The 26013-nt window shown below is 43.9% G+C and overlaps 1 protein-coding gene across 2 annotated transcripts in view; it reads right to left on the reverse strand.

The window, feature by feature from the left end:
* Positions 1-1179: 1179 nt before the first annotated feature.
* Positions 1180-26013, reverse strand: part of MECP2 (methyl-CpG binding protein 2) — a 69924-nt gene continuing 45090 nt past the window's right edge. The window contains exons 2-4 of one of the 2 annotated variants that reach the window (XR_008847603.1): positions 18191-18529; positions 2561-5683; positions 1180-2453 (exon numbers count right to left, since the gene is read on the reverse strand). Coding sequence is in view for 1 of the 2 variants with exons in the window: in XM_056538072.1 (XP_056394047.1) it covers positions 4660-5683; positions 18191-18529 (1363 nt within the window). In the remaining variant the exon portion in view is untranslated. Of the gene's footprint in view, positions 5684-18190; positions 18530-26013 lie in introns of both variants that reach the window. The other variant, XM_056538072.1, reaches the window with a different exon arrangement.

The following is a 26013-nucleotide window of genomic DNA, read 5'->3' on the forward strand; positions in this document are numbered from 1 at the left end:
GGAGGAAGAGGAGTCATGCAGAATGAGGGCACGCCCCCTCCAAAGCACAGGATGACAAACCATGTGAGCAAAATTATAATTACCTGATATGGATTAGGTGCTAAGTAGCATATAATTTTTTTTTTTTTGGGGGGGGAGGGATATGCCTGTTTCAATGTATATACTTTTGTGGAAATGGATAGTGTAGCAGTCTACACCTTTCAATACTGTTAAGAAACATTATTCAGATATAAACCTGTCAAACACATGCCAAAATAACACTGCTTCAGCACATGTTTTGACTATAGAAACTGTATATATTACAGGATACAGGTGTATCCTTCTGACATAGACATGGGATATATACAGCCTGGGAGAATTATGATTTGGGATTGTTCGTGCTCAAGCTAAATATACAGTGTTTTTGAAGGCAAATTTTAAAGGGGTGTTCCCAAATTAAACAATATCAGATAGATGAGGGTATAACTTCTGGAACCTGCATTTATATGGAGAATGGGGGTCCCTCAAACTCACTGGTGAGGCAGCTGCATCCAGGAGGAGAATGAAGGAAGTTGTGGTCTTCCCTCACTCCTATGGGAATTATGGATACAGCCAAGAACACCTTCTCCACATTATTTAGGGCATATACTTTAGATATTATTTAAACATCTAAGTAGGGAATGCCCATTTAAGGCTATGTTCACATGGAGGTTTTCTGTGGCATATCAACAGTGCAACAACAGCAAAAGCCATGAGTTAATTACAAGCACACTGATACAAGTCCACACAAATCTGCAACAAATCTACTACATCTGAACATGGCCTACTAAGTATTAGAAGCTTTGATTACAAACTTGGTAATTTATGCAGTAGAGTTCCTATTTAAAAGGTGGGAAATAAAGTGCATTTCTTGACATCCATTAATTCAATTCAAGGGACCATAAATTCAGGAAATGCTTGTTTTTTTACAAGGTGAACTAAGAATTACACTTTGGCAGTAGGTAACTAAGGGTGCGTTCACACGCTCTTCGTTTTTGCGGGTTTTTCGCTGCGTATTTGAAAGGGTCGGGCTCTTCTCAGCTGTCCATAGCAGATTGTCCGCGGCGGAATTTACGCTGCGGAAAATCAGCCACAGTCCCTACTGACTTCAATGGGGCTTGCGGTGGATTTTCCGCAGCGTTAATTCCTCCATGGAAAATCTGCTGCGGATAGCCGAGTAGAGCCCGCCCACTTTCAAATATGCAGCGGAAAACCCACAAAAACAAAGAGCGTGTGAACGCACCCTTAGGGCCCTTTTAGACAGCCGACTGCAGGCAGATGCGCACCAATCTTGTTCGCATCACAAGGCTCGATTAATCGATACATCAAATTCATCACTGTCTGCCGCACATCCTATATACACGGGGCAATGTGCGGCCAACAGCGATAATTTAAATGGCTGCATAAAAGATCCAATCAGTTGCTTGTTCATTGGCTGATCGCCGTCCCTTCTACAAGAGCTGCTTATGGAGAATGAGTGTTCCTGTGAATATAATCAGAAATCATGATGCAATGCCAAGTCTGTCACTGACAAACATTGACAGATGAGATGGATTGTTCTGACTTATGAACTGCATTGCTATTTTTTCCATCAGAAACAATTACATTCTATTGAAGTCTTTGAAGCAAGTGTGAACATAGCCTTAGCTAAAACATTGGGGTCAACTAAGCTTAGGGCCAGTTTCCCACATGTGTACACCTATTAAATTTCTTCCTCCATAATACATTAGGCAAGTCTTGGCTGAACCGCAGGCCTCATGACCTAAAAAGACAGCACTTTAAGGGTCTATCATAGCTTTTTATGATGCTGTCAGTTTGATCATACGCCCAGCAGTCAGGACAAAACTTGTTGCCGCAATATGATTGCAGAGCTGTGATTATATTATGCTTGTTTAAATAAGGCCTAAGAATGAATATGATCCCTAACATCATACCGTCTCCAATGTGACTTTTGGTAGCACAAAGCATAAAATGAATGATCGGAGCCAGAGTTGGTTTGTGTATTTCATTAAGCAGAAATTTACACACATGATATCTGAAAGTATGGATGCAAACTCTTATCTATGATGACAGTATTCTTTGATTGACACAACTAAAGTGCTCACTATGAAAAGGCATTAGAGAAGGGCACTTGATTTTTTTTTTTTTTTACAAAGAAGTGCACATCTCTTGTTGAGCAAAAAAAAAAAAACATAAAGAAATAAAGTATCAATGTCCTGAAAATCACGTTTACTTAGCGGTCATCTGTGTTTAAACCAGGCAGCCTATGGAAGCAAAAATAAAACCTTGACAGCGTGCTCATTCCAGAGCTAGAAAATAGTCTCTAACTGTCGCTGAACTGTCAGATACGTGGTGGTAACCGGAAAATACGGAAGCAGCTTTTCTAGTTCATGGATTTCCTGCTTGTCTAAAGGATCAAACACTTTTTGATAGTGCTGAAATGAAAAAAGACAACGTGAACAGTCTGATCTGATGATGAACAACAATCCTATGTGAATTAATTCCAAAGATTTGTACAAGATAAAAGAGCAAACCGTGATACCTTGTAGTAACTGCAGAAGAGAAGATTGTGGGCACACGTGAGCACGGCCACCCTAACGCGTTTCATGCTGAGAGTCTGTAATGATCCTCAAACAATTGGACTATACACAAGGTGCTTTTTGGGTAACACATGTATGCAGTGGAATTCTCTGTAAATAATGGTATTCTTAATTTCTGAACAAACAGGTGTGGGACTTCCAAAGTTTGCCATGCCATTATAAGGATTATGTAATGAAATTATCGTATTATCAGATTTTCAATTATATTATATACATACTTTTTTTTCCTTTATATAGTATCCTCAAAAAAAATAGCTTTGGAATGAGCATGAAGAAAAACATGGTCAACACGGTCTGCCCATTGACACATACAATATTGTTTACCTATACATAAAATTCCTGTAAATTAAAATGCTGATATAATTATACACACACATACACATTATATATACATACATACATATATATGTACATATATATTATATGTATACATACAAAAGCAGCAGTTCCTAGGAGTTATGCACGTTTCTAATTGTAAAACCCATGCAAACTCACAGCGTCCTCACAAATATATATCTGATAAAAATCATTACGAAGGCCTTCACGTTACATGTTTGAAAAGAACAGAAAATAAAATTAAAATAAAGCTAGCACAAAAGTCACATTCACTCAGTTAACAGGGTCTGAGGATCTCACATATATTGCTGAAGAAGTTGTCCGCAAACTTCTAGTTGTCACTTAAGCAAGTGCTACTGTCTTTAAGTTTTTCTTTTTCTTTTTCAGTTTATTTCTGTTAAGGTGGAGTGGGAATATGGAGCTTGAGTACAGAATCCTATACTAGACAAAACAGAAATTAGTTTCTAACAGGAAGTCCTTATGAAACTGCAAAAACAAAAAACACAAAAAAGTCACAAAAATAGAAAAGTCACAAAACTTAGAGTTTCGCAGCTTCATGTAACTGACTGGATAAAAGAAAAAGAATCAAACATAATGTATTTGCATCTACATAACACATACAAAAAAGAAAAAAAATCCCTACCTTCATGCCTTTACCCTTGTCAACTCTGGTTTTGATTGTATGGATGAAAAGAGCAGTACAATATTGATTATTACTACAGAACATAAGCTACTTGTGTAACATTAACTGGAAGAACATGTCATCTAATTTTCCCATGGTATCTGAAAGTACAGATGTGTGTATGCCTAGGATACAGCTACACTGTCAGTAAAGGTTGTACGTACAGTATATACCTCATGTTCTCCTTATTTTTAATGGCTGATAGAACACCTTATTGCAGAGTTGCATCTGTAGCGTGGATTATGCAGAGAATTGGTAAGTGAGAAACTAGGGCTGTCAGAGAAAAGAAATGTCGGAAAGTTCCCGCCAATTCTCATTTAGTTCAACATGACCAGTTATGTAACCAATAGAGATAAAAATAACAACTGTGGGATGAAACCAGATGTCATAGTGAACTAAAGAGGGAAGTAATGACTTCATAAATTACTGGATAAAATACATTTTTTTTTTTTTTCTTCAAAAATTAAAAATTTTTGTATGCCCCGGCTCCAGTGCATGGGAAATGATCATTTGGCAATACTGTGGTCTACATTACGTCACCTGTCTATATGTTGATCACAGAGAGTGTAGCCGTATAAAGGTGTCAAGATGCTGTTCTGCAACAAAGTGAAGCCCACTAAAGATGGCACAGGAATTTAAATGTGCTAAACAGGAACAAAGCTTAAGTTGGCATACCTAAAAAGTTAAGGAGACAGCCCACCTTGGTCAGTAGTATGATGCAGAGTAAGCCATGATCAAAGGAGCCTATTTAGTATAAAAAAGTGCAAAGCTGCTTCTGGCTCTGTTAAAAGTCTTCACCCCTGACTGTGCTCGTCGGAATTAAAAAGATCCACATTCGACATTTACTCCCACCCCGAAGCTACGAAACTCCAAGCTACAGGAGGAAAAAATAGACTTTTCTTTACTTCATTTATAGGGAAGCTTTGTCAGAGCCCTACCCACAAGGAGAAAAAGACAACAGCTGCCTTTATATATATATATATATATTTTTTTTTTAACTGTTTTTTGTTACTCTTCTTAAAGTCAGCTAACTCTCTCCGTCACTGGTGTTCTTGTATCAACTGGTTCCTCCCTGGTCGGCCTTTGTACAGATGAAGAAACAATGTCTTTTCGTTCACCTTCCCCTCGGTTTCTGCACTTATCGGCAGGCTGCGTCTTAGGTGGCTCCTGAGCACATCCGTCACTTTCTGGTAGTTTCTCATCTTTGAAAATTTTGACACTTAAGTCCTGTGGTTCTTGGGCACTTATGCTGTCCTTAGAAGTCTCTGGCTCTGGGTTGGTAGTGGATGCTTTTGATTCGGAGTGGTGGTGGTGATGGTGGTGATGATGGTGATGATGCTGTTGTTCCTTATTCGGTAAGATGCTCCTACTTTTAGGACTACTTTCTATAGTTTTACTTTCTGGGCTTTTTGCAGGCTTCTGTATTTTAACACTTTTTTCCAGAACGGTGGAAGAATACTCCTGGGTCTCTGAGTCCATAACATCTACACTCACAGTTTCCCGTGTCTTGCGTTTCTTTATTGGTAATACGGTCTCTAAGAGTGGCCTGATGGAAGACTCTTTGATTGCTTTTTTCTTCGCAGCCTCTGCCGCAGCTACAGCAGCCGCATTGCCACTGCCTGGTTTACGGCCCCGTTTTTTGGGTGCTGCCGGTAGTGGATCAGTTTCTGATTTTCTTTTGCGGCCTGGATGTTTGATAACAAGGACCTGCTCTGATGTGGTTGCATCTGATTCTTCCTTGTTTTCTGAGAAAGGCATTTTCACCAAAAGCTTTCCTGGAGTCTTTTCTACGACCCTTTTAACCTGGACACCCTCTAACTTCACAGCTGGCTTGGCTTTCACACTTCCTTTAGGTCTCCCTCTTCCTCTACCCGTTCCAGCAGGTTTAGGAGCTTTGGGTTTTTTCGGTTGTTTTTGCTCCCTCCGAGATGGACTTCCTCTCCCCGTTACCGTGAAGTCAAAATCATTTGGATCAAGGGTTGTATCTCCTACCTTTTCGAAGTATGCTATAAGCTCAACTTTGGACCGAAAGGCTTTACCAGTTGGGCTATTAAAAAAAGAAAGAAAAGGACAACAACAACATTAATGGAAAGTTTAAAGTAGCTCTATATTGATAAAATTCTGTCAATAAAAATGAAAGTTCTAGACTGGCAGGATACATTAAAACTTCCTGGTCAATTTCACTGCAAGAAATCAGATGGATCCTTGAAAGTCTAAATCCGTAGGTCCCATACAAGTCATTGGAGTCCCGGTAATCCGTCAGAAAACGTGTGTGTCTCAAAGCAATTTTCTGGCTTCGGGATGGCCTGAGAAGTTTTAATGTATCTTGCCATCTGAGTGAATGGAGACTGACACTTTAAAGCCTATGGATGCCTTTGAATTTCTGTCTGTTTACTCTCTAGCAATCGTCTTTAAAAAAAAATCTAAGCTCAAGTCAAGTCAAATCAATTCAAATTTGAGCTTAGATACGGCAATCCATAAAAAAAAATATATATCCTTGCACTTGTGTAAACGACTGATATACATGTTCACCATGTGGTTTTATTGAATAAAAAATATTTTTTTTAGGGCCGTTCTGCTGTCTGTCCATGAGCAGGGCCAGATTAAGGCTGCCTGGAAGACGGAGCACTTCAGTATGATGGGGCCCCCAAACAACACCCCCAAGACAGTCCCCCCTCCCCTCCCACTGAGACTTGTTGCCGGCTAGCAGGGGTGGATCGACAACTTATAGGGCCCCCCCATTGCACCCGCACCCATATAGATGCCCTGCCCACATACAATAAATACATTTTTTTATTCATTAAAAAAAAAAGCTTAATAACACAATTATTGGAAAGTTTTTTGGGGTGTGTGGGTTCGTTTCTATGCAATATATTTTACGGTTGAAATTACACATTGGGGGATATTTATCAAAGCTGTCTATGTCCCGCATCAATATAGACCAAACTACAGAGGGTTAGGCCGGTATATTGTGCGCCTAATTTATCAAAGGCGCACGGCTCTTGATAAATTCTGTGCACAGACTTCGGGATCTATGCTTTAGTCTATATTTAAACCTGCTCCAACATGGTCTGACATTTCGGCGTACTTTCAGCCGATACGACTTGTCGCTGAAAAGTCGCATTTGATAAATTCAGCACCAATGCATTTTTCAATGCATTTCAGTCTAAAATTGCATGCATCATGTTCTAAAGATCCTCTAGAGTAAAAGTCGCACATATTTAGACTGCGACTTTCTGTGCGACAAATTTAGACAGGAAAAACCAGTCTAAATCCTTTGATAAATATCCCCCATTATCTTCATTCTGTAGGTCCATATGATTACAACGATACCTAATGAATGTAGGTTTTGATATATTTTACTGCATAAAATTTTCCCATTCTGAACCCTATAACACTTTTATTTTTCCATATACAAGGCCATATGAGGGTCCATTTTTTGTGCCATTTTATACATTTTTTTATGGTATAGGATGTGACCAAAAAGCAGCTATTCTAGACTTTTGTATTTTTTTTACATTTCCGGTATTCACTGTCCTCTCCTAATCTGATCACTGAGTGCTGATTGACATCACCCCCCAACATCACCACTGAGTGCTCACTGACATCAACCTCCAAGTAATGTAATGTATGTACACAGTGACCTCACCAGCAGAATAGTGAGTACAGCTCTGGAGTATAATACAGGATATAACTCAGGATCAGTACAGGATAAGTAATGTAATGTATGTACACAGTGACCTCACCAGCAGAATAGTGAGTACAGCTCTGGGGTATAATCAAGGATATAACTCAGGATCAGTACAGGATAAGTAATGTAATGTATGTACACAGTGACCTCACCAGCTGAATAGTGAGTACAGCTCTGGAGTATAATACAGGATATAACTCAGGATCAGTACAGGATAAGTAATGTAATGTATGTACACAGTGACCCCACCAGCAGAATAGTGAGTACAGCTCTGGAGTATAATACAGGATATAACTCAGGATCAGTACAGGATAAGTAATGTAATGTATGTACACAGTGACCTCACCAGCTGAATAGTGAGTACAGCTCTGGAGTATAATACAGGATATAACTCAGGATCAGTACAGGATAAGTAATGTAATGTATGTACACAGTGACCTCACCAGCAGAATAGTGAGTACAGCTCTGGAGTATAATACAGGATATAATTTAGGATCAGCTCAGGATAAGTAATGTAATGTATGTACACAGTGATCTCACCCGCAGAATAGTGAGTACAGCTCTGGGGTATAATATAGGATATAACTCAGGATCAGTACAGGATAAGTAATGTAATGTATGTACACAGTGACCTCACCAGCAGAATAGTGAGTACAGCTCTGGAGTATAATACAGGATATAACTCAGGATCAGTACAGGATAAGTAATGTAATGTATGTACACAGTGACCTTACCAGCAGAATAGTGAGTACAGCTCTGGAGTATAATACAGGATATAACTCAGGATCAGTACAGGATAAGTAATGTAATGTATGTACACAGTGACCTTACCAGCAGAATAGTGAGTACAGCTCTGGAGTATAATACAGGATATAACTCAGGATCAGTACAGGATAAGTAATGTAATGTATGTACACAGTGACCTCACCAGCAGAATAGTGAGTACAGCTCTGGAGTGGGAGCCAATCAGTTGCGGGTGTGGTTCTGCTTCAGTTCAGCTGTGTAGTGTCTGCTGTGCCTCCTGAGCTCCAGGGAATTACCACCTGTTCCACCTGGGACCTGCTTTCTCCTCCCCAGGGAGGGAGTGGGTTTCCAGGGATGAGTGAGGGAGGCGAGGCCCAGGCTTCTGCCTCCCCGAGTAGGCCGCAGGGAGGCAGGAGAGGCCAGCAAGCGGCCTGTACATCAGAAGATCTGGGGGTTAGGCGATCCACCCGGAGTCGCAGCAATGTCACTCCAACACCCCCCACAGAGGCAAGAGGCCGAAAGGTTTCTGGAAACGAGGATCACAATTTGGGAAAGCTGGGTGCTGCCAGCAGAAAGCCAAGGTCATCTGGAGGAAGGCAGAGTACTCACGGAGGTGAAGCCGACCTCAGTGAGGAAGGCTGGGGAATGCTGAGGACCCGGGAGTCTATTTCCACCTATACTACCCGGGTCGTAAGTCACCTCCGTGAGTATGAAGACGCCAGGAAAGCTGTGAGGAGGCTTCAGGAGGAACTTCGCCATGTCCGTTCTAGGCTGGAGGTTACCCCAAAGAAGAAGAAGCCTGAAGTCCAGGCACAGATAAAAGGTCTGATGGCTGAAATAAATGCTTTGGAGGAAAGAAAGGAGGAATTGCTGGAGATGAGTGGACCATTTAAAGAAAAGCTGAAAAATCAAGAGCGTTTCAGAGATATGGATGAAAAGAAACAGAGAAGGTTGATGGGGCTGCAACCTGAGAGCCAGGTGGATGATGAGGAGGAGATAGAGGGAGAACAACAGCCAGATCCACCTGGTGGCCTGTCGCAACAGCAGCAGGCCCCGTACAGTGGGCCCCCTGCACAGCAGCCAGCAGTATCACCTGCCGACTCAGGGGAAGACAGTGACAACAGCTACCAGGGAGGGGCGCTAATGGCCAAGATACGTATGCTGGAATCCCCAGTGTGTCCTCAGAATCTGGTGTTCGGAGATGAGCTGCCAGATGAGGCACCTGGGGGTAAGAAAAAGAAGACCAAGCCAAAGCAGCAAGAAGTGGTGAGTTACATCTACACCCCCCTCCCTGTAAACCCTGAGTCGGCCGCAGGGTCAGCTCATTGTGCAAGCCCCGTTACCCAGCCCAGCCCGTGTTCTGTGGTGGACTCGGTGCAAAGGAGCGGGGAGAGTACAGGTACTAAAAGGGCGCAAAACTCCATGCCTGTTTGCAGTAGCAGGGATGGAGTAGAGAAGGCACTGGCCGCAAGGCCGGACAGTGAGGGCAGCCCAGCAGTGGGCATAGAGGCAGACTCCGGGGCTGTAGTTCGCTCCCCTGTGGGAGGGGGGGGTGATTCAGTGCCTGAGGTAGTCGCGGTGACTACAGATGTAGCAGACGCTCCCAAAAGAAAAGAACAAATCTTATTTTGTATTGGCGCCGCTGATCCCATTGATCAGCGGCGCCCTGATAAGACTGGAGAAATTGCTGATGAGGCGGAGGGCACTAATAAGAACAGGGCTGGGGCCTCCTCTAGACTGGGTAAGCATGCTGCCCGGTCCCTTAAAGGGCCAGCGGAGGTTGTCCCAGCTCTAGTGCCCCGTGATGCCGAGGCAAAACGGAATGAAAATGTATCAACATCACCATCATCATTTGCCGGTTTACCTGTTGCTGGTCCAGCCAGTGTGAGTGATGGGGTAAATGGGGTTGGGGGATGTATGACTGGGAAGAGGATGGAGATTGATGTTACTGGGGAAGGTGTTTTTGGGGGAGGTGGTGACCATGTTATTGGAGTTGGTGCTAATGTTGTCATTGGGGGTGGTGGGGATGTTGTCATCGGCAGTGGTGTAGGTGCAGGGTCTGGTCCGGTTGCCCCCCCAGTGGTGACAGACCATAGGAGTTATGCCAATGTCACTGCTGGGGGAAGTAGAATACTTTCCTCGTCTCCTGACTCTAGGGACGGTTTATTGCAGCGACGTCTCCTGGAGGCTCTGAAAAAGGGGGAAAGGTCGATTAATATAGAGGGTAGAGCAGTTGATCTGTCCTTCTGGATAGAGAGACACGGTCTCTCTGCCTTCCGAGAGGAAAGAGGGGGCGATACTGTGTGGTCCCTCCCAACAGCCGGGGCAGGTAGTAACCGTAGGAATGTAGTCCGTCTTCGGTGGCAGGGCGAAGATATGTGTCCTTCAAGGACGAAAGTGGTTGAGCTCTTGCTAAAGATGGGCTTCAAGGCAGTTGATATCTTCGCCTTGATACATCCCTACGGTACTCCTGAATTCGATATCAGTTTTGTTCGGTCGGAGGGGCTTGAGCTTTTCTGGTCGAATTATGAATTGGTAAAGAATGAGCCCGGCTGGCGAGACTTTGCCATACAGGCATTGTCTCGCCAAAACGAAATCAAGAGAGTGACCGTTTTGACCCGTAACGAATCACTCTCTTGTGTTGACATCATCACCTGGTTAGGACGGTATGGCGAGGTAATGGGGGTCCCACAGAAGAACAGGGACGAGTTTGGCATCTGGTCAGGAGCCTGGACGTTTTTGGTAAAACTTAAACGTTCAGGAAATACAGTTACCCATATTCCATCCTCTGCCTTTCTCGGTAGGGATCGTATCCAGATTTTCTACCGGGGTCAGCCGAAGCTCTGTCACAGATGTGGTGACCCCACACACTTCAGTGCAAACTGTACGGTGCAGAAATGTGCCTTGTGTGGGGGTGTAGGCCATCTTGCCGCATCTTGTGCAGAGATTAGGTGTCACCTGTGTGGTGACTTAGGTCACCCATTCAGTCGTTGTCCTCGTTCTTTCGCTAATGCAGTCTTATCCCCAGCGGGTGAAGATCACGAGCCGGAATCTGCTGGGGGGGGGGACTAGCAGGGGTGGAGGAACTGAGGGGTCAGTGAGGAACAGCAAGAAAAAGACACCAGCCCAACTAAGACGTCTTGATAAACGCCAAAGGGATAGGGTGATGGGGAAAGCCCGGGTTACCGGGACAACCTCTCATTCTGTCCCAGAGGCCAACCTTGCTGCTGAGACCCTGAGGGATGGCGAGCTGAATGAGGAGGTCAGGAGGATCCAGAATGAGGAAGGTGCCATCTCCTCAGATAGCGTGGAGGAGGAGGATGTGGGATGGCAGAAGGAGACACGAAAGCGGGGTACAAGTAAAAAAAAAAAAGGGAGATTTGAGATCTTCTCCCACCCTGGTCCAGGTGCCACAGGAAGGCAAAACTGACTCCCCTCTGGTTGGCCTTTCCAATCGTTTCCGACCCCTCAGGGACATCTCCTCCTCTTCTTCGGAAGGGGAGGATGAGGGGGAGGTGGCAGAGGAGCTTCCAGGGGGCGCCGAGTCCTCTTCCCCTGGGGAGGTTATGTCCTCGGGGGAAGGGACTGGCCTGGAATCCGGAAACGAGGAAAGTAAAACGACGTCTGGTGAGATGGACACTTCTATTTCTCTAAAGAGGGTGAAGAGTTCTTCTGATGTGGAGGGTGAGAAGGGGAGTGGGAAAAAGAAAGCTGTTTAACTCAATCACCCTTGATGGCGGCACCCTCTCCATTTACGCTGGCGTCCATTAATGTCGCCAGCATTAAGTCAGATACGGCTCGATTTGCTGCCTATGATTTTTTTGCCCATATTAATGCTGATATTTTATTTTTGCAGGAGACCAGGCTAACAGACATGTCATCTATCTACAAGGCTAAAAGAGAGTGGAGGAATGGGCCCTCCTACTGGTCTCTTGGGGCCGAGCCGTATAGCGGAGTGGCGGTCCTTTTTACCGCAGCGGTAGAATGCCGACGGGTTATCGAGTTAGAAATGGGGAGGTGCCTGATCTTAGATGTCCTCATGAGGGGACAAGAACTTCGCCTTATTAACATCTACGGCCCACAGTCTAAGTGGGACCGGAAGTGCCTCTTTATGAGGATCAAGCCCTATCTTTTTACAAGTCGGCAGGTGGTCTTTGGAGGGGACTTTAATGCTGTCACGAGGCCCCAAGACAGGGGAGGTGCCAGAGACAAGCTGACTTATGATAGCGTCGCCCTTAATAGCATAGCGAGTGAGGCTCGCCTGGTGGATGTCCACATCCGGCACACCCCAGGCCACGCGGGATTCACCTATCATAGGGGTAGTTGTAGGTCTAGGATAGACAGGTTTTATTTAAAGGAGGAAGCCGTCTCTTCAGCAGTGTCTGTTGTTGAGGTGGAGTTCTCCGATCACTGTTTAATTTTGTTTTCTCTGAATGTCACAGAGACCCCCCGGATGGGCAGAGGCTATTGGAAGCTGAATTCGTCTCTCTTGGAAGAAGCGGAGATAAGACAGTCCTTTGAGGATTTTCTTCAGAGCCAGGTACCATTGCTGGGCCTTTGTAGCAGTAAGTCAGAGTGGTGGGAGATCTTCAAGGAAAGAGTTGCGAGATTCTTCCGCCAGCTCTCGGGCCTCAGAAGCCTAAACAGGTACCGTTTGTACCAGGGCCTGAGGAAGAAACTTGAGAACCTTGTCTCGACTGGAGGTAGTCGTGATGATATCTCCAGAGTGAAGTCCTTGCTGATGAAGTGCCAGTACGATAGGCACGCATCTTTGGTTTTTGAGAGGGATTACGGGAAGTACCGCTCGCCCGACCCTTACAGAAACTGCAAGATGTCAGTGAATAGTAAAGTAGTCTCAGGACTGATTGATAGTACGGGATCCTTGAAAAGGTCCAGATCAGGGATCCTGGAGGTCGTCAGATCCTCCTACTCGCACCTCTTGGGAAGGAAGGATCTAGATCGAGATAAGGTATCATCTTTCTTGGCTGAAACCGTCCCTGAACCAGGAGTAGACCCCTCTCTTGACGTTTTGACAGAGATGATCCGGGAAGAGGAAGTCAGGATGGCTATTGATGGGCTTGCCCTCAAGAAGTCACCCGGGCCGGATGGCTTAACATCTGAGTTCTATAAGACCTTTAAGGACACTTTGGTTCCCCTCTTGACCGCGGTTTTTAATGAGTGTCTATCCTCGGGCACTCTGCCAAAGTCAATGAGGAGGTCAGCGCTGATCATCCTGTCAAAGGGTAAAGACCCGTCCCACATTGAGAATTGGCGTCCCATAGCGCTTCTCAATGCGGACAGAAAGATTCTGGCAAAAGTGCTGTTTAATCGGCTGGTGGAGTTTGCACCCCGGCTCCTTTCGGGGGCTCAGCATTGCTCTGTTCCGGGCCGCAGTACATTCAGTGCTGTGCTCAGTGTCCGAGAGGCTGTGGAGCAGGGTAGGGCTGGCCACTGGAAGGGGTACTTGCTTTCCTTGGATCAGGCAAAAGCGTTTGATCGGGTTAACCATGAGTACCTCTGGTCTGTCCTTCTGAGATATGGCCTGCCAGGGGGGTTTGTTGATTGGCTTAAGACCTTGTATGTAGGGGCAGAGAGTTTCCCGCTTGTGAATGGTTGGATTGGCCGCTCTTTTGAGGTTGGGTCTGGTGTCCGTCAGGGTTGTCCTTTGAGCCCTTTGCTGTACGTGTTTGCAATCGATCCTTTCCTTAGAGGGATTGATTGTGGACCGTTGGCGGGGGTGAGAATGGACCTGGAGGTGCCGGATTCGGCTCTGAGGGCGGTAGCGTACGCTGATGATGTCACCGTGTTTGTCTCCTCACAAGAGGAGGGCAGATGGGTGATGTCAGAGGTGGACCGCTACTCGGAGGCATCCGGGTCAAAGATCAATCAGGATAAGTGTGAGAGTCTCTGGCTGGGAGGGGGAGATCCTGATTTTGATCTCCCGGACGCCCTTCCAGAGCCCCAGGAATCCGCAAAAGTCCTCGGCATCGAATTTGGTCAAGGGGATTACCCCAAACAAAACTGGGACAGCAGGCTTAAGATCGCCGCTCAGAAGGTAGATCAGTGGAAGGGTTGGTCTTTGACCCTCCGGGAAAGGGTTAACCTGATGAAAACTTTCCTGCTCCCTTTGCTGATATATCTGGGCAGTGTATGCATGTTGCCAGAACCTCTCTGGACCCGGGTCTACAGTGTGTTCTTCCAAATGTTATGGGGGAATAGACTGAACCTAGTGAAGAGGGAGGTTACTTACCGTACGAGGAGACTAGGGGGGTTGTGTATGGTCAACCCTGTGGTGTTCCTAGTGAATACCTTTCTTAAGACCAATATAGCAAACCTCTGGTCAGAGAGGGCTCCTCCGTGGGTATCCTCCTGTAGGGGATGGTTTCGGCCTTTCTTCCAGGAATGGGAGACAGGAGGGCAAGTGAAGGATCTTCGCACACCACACGGGCATCTCCCGGCTTATGCTACCCCGGTTCTGAAGGTTATTCGTCGGTGGGGTCTGGGGATGTGGGAGATTAGGACTCTGTCGAGGAAATTCCTTGACAAGAGGGTCCTGTCTTCTCATTTCCAGAGGCCATTGGCACTCAAGGACTGCCCAAGTCGGGATCTGGAGGTGGGTTTAGAGCTTTTGAATTCTATCAGGATCTCCTTGAAGTTTTGGGACTTGACTTGGCGCTGCTTCCATGGGAAACTGTGTGTGAGGGACAATCTGAAGTGCAGGAGCTCTGATGACCGGGGATGTCCCCGCGAAGAGTGTGGAGGCATGCTGGAAAGCATGGAGCATTTTCTGCTTCATTGTCCCTTTAACACAGAGGTTTACAACAGGGTGGGCGCTTCCATTGGTTGGCCTCGGCTGGCCAGTCTCTCCTATGCGGAATGGGCCTATGGGGCATTCAGAAACCTTGGAGGCTGGGACCGGTGCACTTTATTCCTAGTCAGCTCAGTGGTCAGGTATTACACGTGGAACGCACGTTGTTTAGTGTCGACGCAGCGTAAAATCCTCCCTGTGGGTGAGGTGGTTAGGAACATTCTTGGTGACCTGGTGAAGGTGCGTTCTCTGGAGTACGAGAGGCTGGGTGCTGGCAGGGCCTCTCGTCTGTGGAGGGGCTCTGCCTTTAAAGTGCCTTAGCCTGTTGTCTCCCCCTGGTGGTGGGCTGATGCTGGCACATTAGTCTTTTTGTTTTGTGCTGTAGATATATGGTGATATAGGGCTTGCAGGCACTGAACTTGAGCTTTAGGGGTTTGTGTGATTGAAAAGCCTTATTGATGTTTGTTGTTTGGTTTGTATTATTTTGTATATATTTGTTTTGTTTGTACATTTATGTATATGTGTATATATGTATATATATATTGTATTTTTTTCTAGGGGTTGTGTCGTGTTGGGGTTTAGTGTTAGGTTGGGTGGTGGGTAGATGGGGGGAGGGGGGATTCTGTGTGGGACTTTTTATTTAAAAAAAAAAAAAAAAAATCCTGGATTGGTTCATGGACGTCTGTTATCATGTACTGGGGGCATGGGATGCGGGACCAGCTCAGGGCCAAAAAAAAAAAAAAAAAAAAAAATATTTTTTTTATATAAAAAACATTGTATATTCGGTTTTTCTTATTGTGGTGTTTGTTGGTGGTTTGACACATATTTATTATATTTATTATTTTGGGTGGGGAAATGCAACCGGACCAGTTTTTAGTTATTATTGTTGTTATTATTATTACTGTAAGTATTATTATTATTGTAGAGTGTTTAGTAGTTGTTGTTATTATAGCGGTGTGTTTGGTGAGAATGAGGCTGGACCAGAAGATACTTGGTTGGACATTTTTGGACTAATATGGACTCATTTTTGTATATATTATACAGGTGTATGTTGTTTGTATTATTGTTATGGTGATGTTTATTCTTTTTGTAATGTTTTATATTTTTTAATAAAAGATCTACAGGATATAACTCAGAATCAGTACAGGATAAGTAATGTAATGTATGTACACAGTGACCTTACCAGCAGAATAGTGAGTGCAGCTCTGGAGTATAATACAGGATATAACTCAGGATCAGTACAGGATAAGTAATGTAATGTATGTACACAGTGACCCCACCAGCAGAATAGTGAGTGCAGCACTGGAGTATAATACAGGATATAATTTAGGATCAGTACAGGATAAGTAATGTAATGTATGTACACAGTGACCCCACCAGCAGAATAGAGAGTACAGCTCTGGAGTATAATACAGGATATAACTCAGGATCAGTACAGTATAAGTAATGTAATGTATGTACACAGTGACCTCTCCAGCAGAAAAGTGAGTACAGTTCTGGGGTATAATACAGGATATAACTCAGGATCAGTACAGGATAAGTAATGTATGTACACAGTGACCTCTCCAGCAGAAAAGTGAGTGCAGTTCTGGAGTATAATATAGGATATAACTCAGGATCAGTACATGTATGTAAACAGTGACCTCACCAGCCTACAGATGTTGCAAAACTACAACTCCCAACACCCCTAAACAGCCTTTGACAGGCTTTGGCTGTCCAGGCATGCTGGGAGTTGTATTTTTGCAACACTTGGAGGGACACTGGTTGGGAAACACTGATGTACTCAGTAACCCCACCAGCAGAATAGTGAGTGCAGCTCTGTATAGATTGTATATTAGTGTCTTTCAACCAGGGTGCCTCTAGCATGCTGGGAGGTGTAGTTTTGCAACAGCTGGAGGCACCTTGGTTGGGAAACACTGCTGTATACAGTGACTTCTCACCAACAGATTGCAGGAAGAACTCACCAAACTACTCTCCTGGCTGCTCAAGGAACTTTAGCACTGCTCCCCAAGTCACATGACTGTGACATCACCACAGGTCCTCAAAGCAATCACCCCCTCCAGCATTTAGAAGGTTACTGTTGCAGAGGGAGCCGGGCCCCCTTTCTTTCCTGGCCATGCAGGGCCCGGAGCAGGAGATCCAAAAGCTCCAATGATAATCCAGCCCTGTCCATGACACAGATGTATAGTCGCTTTCTTTGCCTGCTCAATGACTAAGATTACCACAATGCATTTTTCTCTCAGAGTCTCCCGGTCCTCTCCTCATCCAACTCATCGCCATCATATTACTTTAGAGCTGTAGTCACTTCATGTCTTTTACACTGCTCTGGCACCTCGACCCAGCAGCTGTGCCTTCTGTTAAGCCATTAGAGTGATATGGTGCTCCTACTAAGGCTGAGGCAGCTGACGTCAGCTCAGGGGCTGGCTCGAATAGCCAAGCCCTTATAGCACAGGAGAGTGATGACTTATTGTTTATAAAAAAAACATGAGCATGAAAAAGAAACCAGCTATACTACATAGTTTCCTGGAGATGCTGAGCATATAGTGGCTAGGAAAAAGCTTACATCTCAGCTGATTGAAGTAAATTACAAAGGTACATAACTTTTCATATGCAACTGATTTTTTTCTTGCCAAACTACCTTTTAAAAAAGTGTCCCTGTCATTTAACAAAACATCTGACATGTCACAGAGACTGGTCAAAAGTTCTGATCAGTCGGGGTCTGAACACACCTACTGATAGTTAGAACGAGCAGGGAGTAGCACGGGACTGTGCGCTTTACTCCCCTGCTCGCTAAGAAGAGTCTCCTTCCAGTAGACTTATAATGGAGCCAATCTAGTGGAACTGGACAGAAATTGCAGCAAACCAGAGAATAAAGCACACAGCTGCAAATTTATAACAATTACCGCCTGGAAAATAGCAAAAATTGTCACTTAGCTCTACACCAGCTCCAAACTGCTGTGATTGAGGGCGCATGGGCAGCCTGAGGTGTGCTGGGATTTATGTAGAGACATGCGCCTTTTACATAAATCAGCGTACGTGTGCACTGGCAGTAGATTTTTTTCTTTTTAAGACTGGCATGTCTTAAATATGTCCAAATTAATGTCTTTGTATGAGGTCCTGAACATAGCTACTGTATGAGCAAGACGTGTGTATGTGAATTTGGTTTTCAAAACCAGAAGATGTTATTGCTTTCCAGTGAAGCGTATCTTTTCACCCACGCTTAGATTAATTCTACTGGTTTAAGTGCACTGACATACTACATATATACATTCACATATCTTCTATTATTAGAAATACTTTGGATAACTTACTTTATTAAATAGACATCATATTTTCCAGCAGATCGCCCAGATTTTCTTTGTTTCAGTTTCCTTGTCCAGCCTTCAGGAAGAGTAGGGTCTTCGTACATTGGCCCCCTATCTCTGATAACAGAGCGCCTTTGCTTTGGGGAGGCAGAGGCTTCAGGCACCTCAGGCGCAGTCTCTGTGCTCTCTTGTACCTCTGCTTTTCCTGCTTCTCCGGGCTCTTCTGCCGGCTGTGCTGATGGATGAGCTTCTTCTGGTTTGTCTTCATCATACTTTTTATCCTTTTTAACTTTCCTGAGTTTAGGTGGTTTATCTTGCTGGTCTAAATCTTCTGTCTTTTCCTCCCTTAAAAACAAAATAAGTTTGGAATTGAAACAAAATACAGAATTTGTAGTCACACTGACATTCACACAACTATAGTATCTACTACGTAAGCTGTTTTATTTCTTTACTGCCTTATACTTATCCTATTGGGTGTTTTTGCTATAATCAACAAGATCAATAAAAATTATTTTCAGTCATAGAATTCAATATTCACTTTTGATAAACTGTTCCTTTGATATGTAATAGGAACTAGGGATCGACCGATATTGATTTTTTAGGGCCGATACTGATAATCATTGAACTTTGAGTCCGACAGCCGATACCTTATACCAATATTCTAGTATAAGTTATCGGCTACTCCCCCCCCCCCCCCCCCCCCCTGCAGAAGCCGCTGCAGATCAATGATTTAAAGCGGGCGCTTTAAATCAATGAACTGCAGCGGCTTTTGCAGGGCCAAAGACCTCCGCTGCCACCCGCTTCTATCCCCTTGCCTGTCCTGGGGTCCACCCTAGTTCAACCACCACCGCCGCTCCCCCAACCCCCCCGCCTATCCTTTGGCCAGAGAACACCGCCTGCCCGCTTCTCTCCCCCTGCCGGTCCTGAGTCCAACCACCGCCGCTGCCTCATTGTCTCCCCCATCCCAGGTTTTATAATTACCTGTTCCCTGGGTCCGCGCTACTTCTGGCTCCAGCGGCGTCCTGAGCTGTCACTGTGCGCACTGACGGTGACGTCGCATTGAGGACGTCACTCGTCATTGCGCAGCGCACAGCAATAGCGCAGGACATCGCATGAGCCAGAAGTAGCGCGGACCCCGGGAACAGGTAATTATAAAACCGGGGATGGGGGAGGCAATGGGGCAGCGGTCTCTGGCCGGGGAGGCGGGGCATTATCAGCATATCGGCAACGTAATTGCTGATACCGATAATGTCCAAAATTGTGAATATCGGACGGTAATATCGGCCAAACCGATAATCGGTCGATCCCTAATAGGAACCTATGATCCTGCTTGTTTTTTGCTGTGTTCACATCTTTGGGTTTTTAAATAAAGTTCTTGAATACAAGACCGTGAACAGATCATTAATGTAGAACCTTGTATTTAACTAAAAACCTGAGCATGAGAGCAAGTTTTACAAAGCATTTTTCCAGTGATTATGCAAATTGCTGTTAAATGGATTTGTTTTTACAACAATTTATTTGCATAATCACTGTTAAACAGTGCCTTTTTTCAGACATTTTAGAAAAATCACTGTAAAAATGCAATAAAACCACAACATTTGAACACCAATCATCTGAAATCATGTCAAAAACGCTGTAAACTCGTAACGTGTGAATATAACCTAGACTACTAAGATCAAGTAGTCCTTATCAATTAACATTTCCGCAACAGCATCTATTCCCACCTACTGGTATTATCCTGTTTTTACAAGAAAATAGTATCCAGCTCTCATGGTGCAGTAAAAAAGGAATACTTCATTTCAACCAGCAAGGATACAGAACAAAACATTGACGCGTTTCGTGTTGTTATGACTCTTAATCATGGCAGTTTTTGTTACAATTTCTGCAAAACTGAAACTAAACAAAAAAATGAACAAAATTTGCCGGTCAGCCTGTCCCTTATATTTCTCATTAGTGACACTTTAGACTGTCTTCTAGACAGGAAATTGAAAATACATAAGACTCCGTTCACACCACATATGACCATATGCCAGATGTACACATCAAAAAATAAATGATGTGAAGCTTGTTGTACAGAAGCCTAAAGTCTGTCCTTTATGCATGTTTGTCATGCCTACCTTGCATTTACATTTTCTTTTTAAGATATGGCGAGTACTTAATTTTCAGCTTTTTTCAGGTTAAAAAGTTTATACATCACAGTATACTACTATACATGTGAATGATAAACATATGCTAGACAAATACTTTGGAAAATGGATGCAATGAAGCTTAATACAGATTACTACTTATCTATCCGTATTTTAACCTCATAAAAAAGGATATTTTCCAAAACGTGAAAGTAGAGCGCAATGGATCTATTAGCAAGAAAACAGGGGTGTAAAAATCAGGATTCCAGGAATACTTTTTATTAAGGATATATAAGGCTTTTTGTTTATATGCAAATGAAGTGCAAGTATCCAAGAGGTGTTCCCCAGTCAAGCAAGAGCCCAAGTAAGTCCGGCTCAACTCCTCTTAATTAACACCCCCACACCCCTACTTGCATCTGCCTACCCTGTTTGACTTACTTTAGCTCTTGCTGCGCTGGGGAACACCCCTTGATCTTAACAAAAAAAGGCATTTCTTGCAGATGGAGAAAAGTATTAATATAAAAAAAGGTGTACCCAAAATCCCAGTGACTATTCCTATCTAGTCATGTGCTTATTATAAGGGGGTAAAGATGCCCAAGGGAAGTTCTCTAAAATATAACCTTTAATTATGTTTGCTTAAAATTACACCACAAACAATCGAGTGACCCATAAAAGTCCAATTAGATTATGAAACCTATTGTACCAAATATTTGGTCCCAACGCGTTTCCGCTGCAATCCACAGCTTCCTCAGGGGAATAGCAATGGTACATACAATACACTGGTAATTATATTATGTGTATAACCATGGTAGTATTGTGCCCAATAGGTTAATACAGAAATATGTTTAGACTAGCTGCCTCAATACATTTTTTTATATATATATAGCGGAAAGCAGCATACAAGTGTTTATGTGAAAATCATTATATGGGATATGATACAGAGTACAACACCGGACCAATGTGTTTCTGGTGAGCCCTTAGTTCACCAGGAAACTATTTTGAGGTCCGGAATCAGAGTAGGCAGCAAGCACAAACCCACAGTGGTGGGGAGCCAAGTTGTGGCTACTGGCGCCAGTGGTCTCTACACTGTTGCCCTCCAGATGTTGCAAAACTACAACTCCCAGCATGCCCAGACAGCTGTCATGCTGGGATTTGTAGTTTTGCAACAGCTGGAGGGTCACAGTTTGGAGATCACTGTGCTGTGGTCTCTAAACTGTAGACCTCCAGATCTTGCAAAACTACAACTCCCAGCATGCCCACTTAGCAGTTTGCTGTCTGGGCATGCTGGGATTTGTAGTTTTGCAACATCTGGAGGTCCACAGTTTGGAAATCACTGTGCAGTGGTCTCTAAACTGTAGACCTCCAGATGTTGCAAAACTGCAAATTCCAGCATGCCCAAACAGCAAACAGCTGTCTTAGCATGCTGGGAGTTGTAGTTGCGTACCTCTAGCTGTTGCATAACTACATCTCCCAGCATGCACTTCGACAATCAGTACATGGTGCGAGTTGTAGTTTTGCAACAGCTGGAGGCACACTGGTTGGAAAATGTTGCAAATGTTGCAAAGCTGTTGCAAAAGTACAAGTATGAGCTGCTGCAAATTGTTTGCCGCAGCACAAACTCCTAGCGGTAAGCTCACTGTAACCCGCTAGTGCGAATGTACCCTAAAAACCCTACACTACACTAACACATAATAAAGGGTAAAACACTACATAAACACCCCCTTACACTGTCCCCCCCAATAAAAATGAAACACGTATTGTTCAGCAGTGTTTTCAAAACGGAGCCTCCAGCTGTTGCAAAACAACAACTCCCAGCATTTCTGGACAGCCACTGACTGTCCAGGCATACTGGGAGTTTAGCAACAGCTGGAGGCACCCTGTTTGGGAATCACTGGCGTAGAATACCCCTATGTCCACCCCTATGCAATCCCTAATTTAGTCCTCAAATGCGCATGGCGCTCTCTCACTTGGGAGCCCTGTCGTATTTCAAGGAAACAGTTTACTGCCACATATGGGGTATTTCCGTACTTTTTCTCCTTTTACCCCTTATGAAAAGGAAAAGTTTGGGTCTACACCAGCCTGTTAGTGTAAAAAAAAATTTTTTTTACACTAACATGCTGGTGTTGCCCTTTACTTTTTATTTTCACAAGAGGTAAAAGGAAAAAAATTTGTAACGCAATTTCTCCTGAGTACGGAAATACCCTATATGTGGGTGTAAAATGCTCTGCAGGCGCATAACAAGGCTCAGGAGTGAGAGCGCACTATGTACATTTGAGGCCTAAATTGGTGATTTGCACAGGGGTGGCTGATTTTACAGCGGTTCTGACATAAACACAAAAAAATAAATACCCACATGTGACCCCATTTTGGAAACTACACCCCTCACGGAATGTAATAAAGGGTATAATGAGCCTTAACACCCCACATGTGTTTGACGAATTTTCATTAAAAATGGATGCGAAAATTAAAAAAAAAAAAAATTTCACTAAAATGCTTGTGTTCCCCTAAATATTTCATTTTCACAAGGGAAAATAGGAAAAAAAAGCCCTCCAAAATTTGTAACCCCATTTCTTCTGAGTAAGAACATACCCCATATGTGGATGTAAAGTGCTCTGAGGGAAAACTACAATGCTCAGAAGAGAAGGAGCGCCATTTCTGATTTTGAAGAGAAAATTTGTCCGGAATTGAAGGCCACGTGTGCTTACAAAGCCCCCATAGTGCCAGAACAATGGACCCCTCCCACATGTGACCCCATTTTGGAAACTACACCTCTCACGTAATGTAATAAGGGGTACAGTGAGCATTTACGCCCCACAGGTGTCTGACAGTTTTCTGGAACAGTGGTCAGTGAAAATGAAAAATTTAATTTTCCATTTGCTCAGCCCACTGTTCCAAAGATCTGTCAAAAGCCAGTAGGGTGTAAATACTCACTGCACCCCTTATTAAATTCTGTGAGGGGTGTAGTTTCCAAAATGGGGTCACATGTGGGGGGGGTCCACTGTTCTGGCACTACGGGGGGCTTTGTAAACGCACATGGCCCCTGACTTCCATTCCAAACAAATTCCCTTTCCAAAAGCTCAATGGCGCTCCTCCTCTTCTGAGAATTGTAGTGCGTCTGCAGAGCACTTGACGTCCACACATGGGGTATTTCCATACTCAGAAGAAATGGGGTTACAAATTTTGGGGGTCATTTTCTCCTATTACTCCTTGTAAAAATGTAAAATTTGGGGAAAAACCAGAACTTTAGTGCAAAAAATTTTTTTTTCATTTACACATCCAACTTTAACAAAAAGTTGTGAAATACCTGTGAAGTGTTAAGGCTCACTGTACCCCTTGTTATGTTCCTTGAGGGGTGTAGTTTCCAAAATAGTATGCCATGTGTTTTTTTTTTTTGCTGTTCTGGCACCATAGGGGCTTCCTAAATGCGACATGCCCCCCAAAAACCATTTCAGCAAAATTTGCTTTCAAAAAGCCAAATGTGACTCCTTCTCTTCTGAGCATTGTAGTTTGCCCGCAGGGCATTCTATATCCTAACATGGGGTGTTTCCATGCTCAGAAGAGATGGGGTTACAAATTTTGGGGGTCATTTTCTGCCATTACCCTTTATAAAAATGGTAAATTTGGGGGGAAAAACTGCACTTTAGTGAATTTTTTTTTTTCATTTACACATTCGACTTTAACGAAAAGTCATCAAACACCTGTGGGGTGTTAAGGCTCACTGGACCCCTTGTTATGTGCCTTGAAGGGTGTAGTTTCCAAAATGGTATGCCATGTGGGGTTTTTTCTACTGTTCTGGCACCATAGGGGCTTCCTAAATGTGACATGCCCCCAAAAACCATTTCAGAAAAACTCACTCTCCAATATCCCATTGTCGCTCCTTCCCTTCTGAGCCCTCTACAGCACCCACCGAACACTTCACATACACATATGAGGTATTTCTTTACTCGAGAGAAATTAGGTTACAAATTTTGAGAGGATTTGTCTCCTTTTACCTCTTATAAAAATTCAAAAACTGGGTCTACAAGAACATGCGCGTGTATAACATGAAGATTTAGAATTTTCTCCTTTATTTTGCTGTTATTCCTGTGAAACACCTAAAGGGTTAACACACTTACTGAATGTCATTTTGAATACTTTGAGGGGTGCAGGTTTTATAATGGGGTAATTTGTGGGGTATTTCTAAAAGGAAGACTCTTCAAATCCACTTCAAACCTGAACTGGTCCATGAAAAATTCCGATTTTGAAAATTTTGTGAAAAATTTGAAAATTGCTGCTATACTTTGAAGCCCTCTGGTGTCTTCCAAAAGTAAAAACATGTCTAGTTTATGATGCAAATATAAAGTAGACATATTGTATATGTGAATCAATATATAATTTATTTGAAATGTCTATTTTCCTTACAAGCAGAGAGCTTCAATGTTAGAAAATGCTAAGTTTTCAATTTTTTCATCAAATTTTGGAATTTTTCACCAAGAAATGATGCAAGTATTGACAACATTTTACCACTAACATAAAGTAGAATATGTCATGAAAAAACAATCTCGGAATTAGAATGAAAGGTAATTGCATCCCAGAGTTATTAATGCTTAAAGTGACAGTGGTCAGATGTGCAAAAAACGCTCTGGTCCTAGAGTGAAAATTGGCCTGGAACTTAAGGGGTAAAATGCGCATATTATAGACACATAGATTAAAGGGGTTGTCCTGGAGCAAATAATGTATCCTCTTTCTTTATCTCCCTGTATTCACTTCTGGGCAGCATGCTGTAACAGCCTAATGGCTTTCCCCTTACTTAAAAGGGATGGGTGCGCTGGGTCACCAGGTCATATACCACATTCACATGCAATGGTCACATGATTTTGCTGACATTGCTGCAATATTGTGTAGCCAATGATCGCTTCTCGGCCTTTTGGCTAAGATCAAGTGTAGTACCTTTCCTGTTAGTTGGCGGTGTGGAAGACCACCAAGGCAGGATGGGGAACCACACAGTAGGACGGGGGTACCAGGGATGGCTGTATGGGAAGCAGTCATCTCTGATGAGCCCTGCTGGATCTGGCCATAAGGTCCGGGTAGAGTGAAGGCCGAGGTGCACAAGTGCTCTGGGAGTGGTGACCCCAGGGTGCCAGAATTCACTTGGGATTTGCGACCCCACTTGAAGGAAAGCATGTAGCACGCACTTTATCTCTCACTCTTCTGGGCACTCACCCCTAGTATCCCAGCCTTCTGGTTAGGATCGGGGAATTTTTATAGATCCGGTCGGATGTCCAGGCAGTATTACACACTGCGCACATCCACTTATTTATTTATATATATATTTTTTTGTCACTGTGTCCACTTTTTGTGTTCGTTTTGTCCACTAGGATTTGGTAGGCTGCGGTAGCCCTTCTCGGTGTTCCTCCTGCCGGTCTAGGGGAGGTGTGTGTGGCCATTAGGTTCCTCACCTCCCTGCTATACTCCGTGGCACTTTGTTTCGGCAGGATGCCAAACCGGTTTTACTGGTTCCTTGGTGACAACCTGGTTAATGCCTAGTTGTCTGCTGGGAACACTTTCTGTCCCTGAGTAGCTTCGGTGAAAGGGGACATTGTACCTGGAACCTTGCAGGTGCCTTTTGTCCCGGAAGCGAAGGGTTTGGTTTGTTGGGGGACCTCTCTCCTTTCGGAGAAGGGCTTGCGATAGACCGCATCCTCGTGCACGTTTTTTTGTGTG

Source organism: Hyla sarda, chromosome 9 (genome assembly GCF_029499605.1).
Source record: "Hyla sarda isolate aHylSar1 chromosome 9, aHylSar1.hap1, whole genome shotgun sequence".
Classification (NCBI taxonomy): Eukaryota; Metazoa; Chordata; class Amphibia; order Anura; family Hylidae; genus Hyla; species Hyla sarda.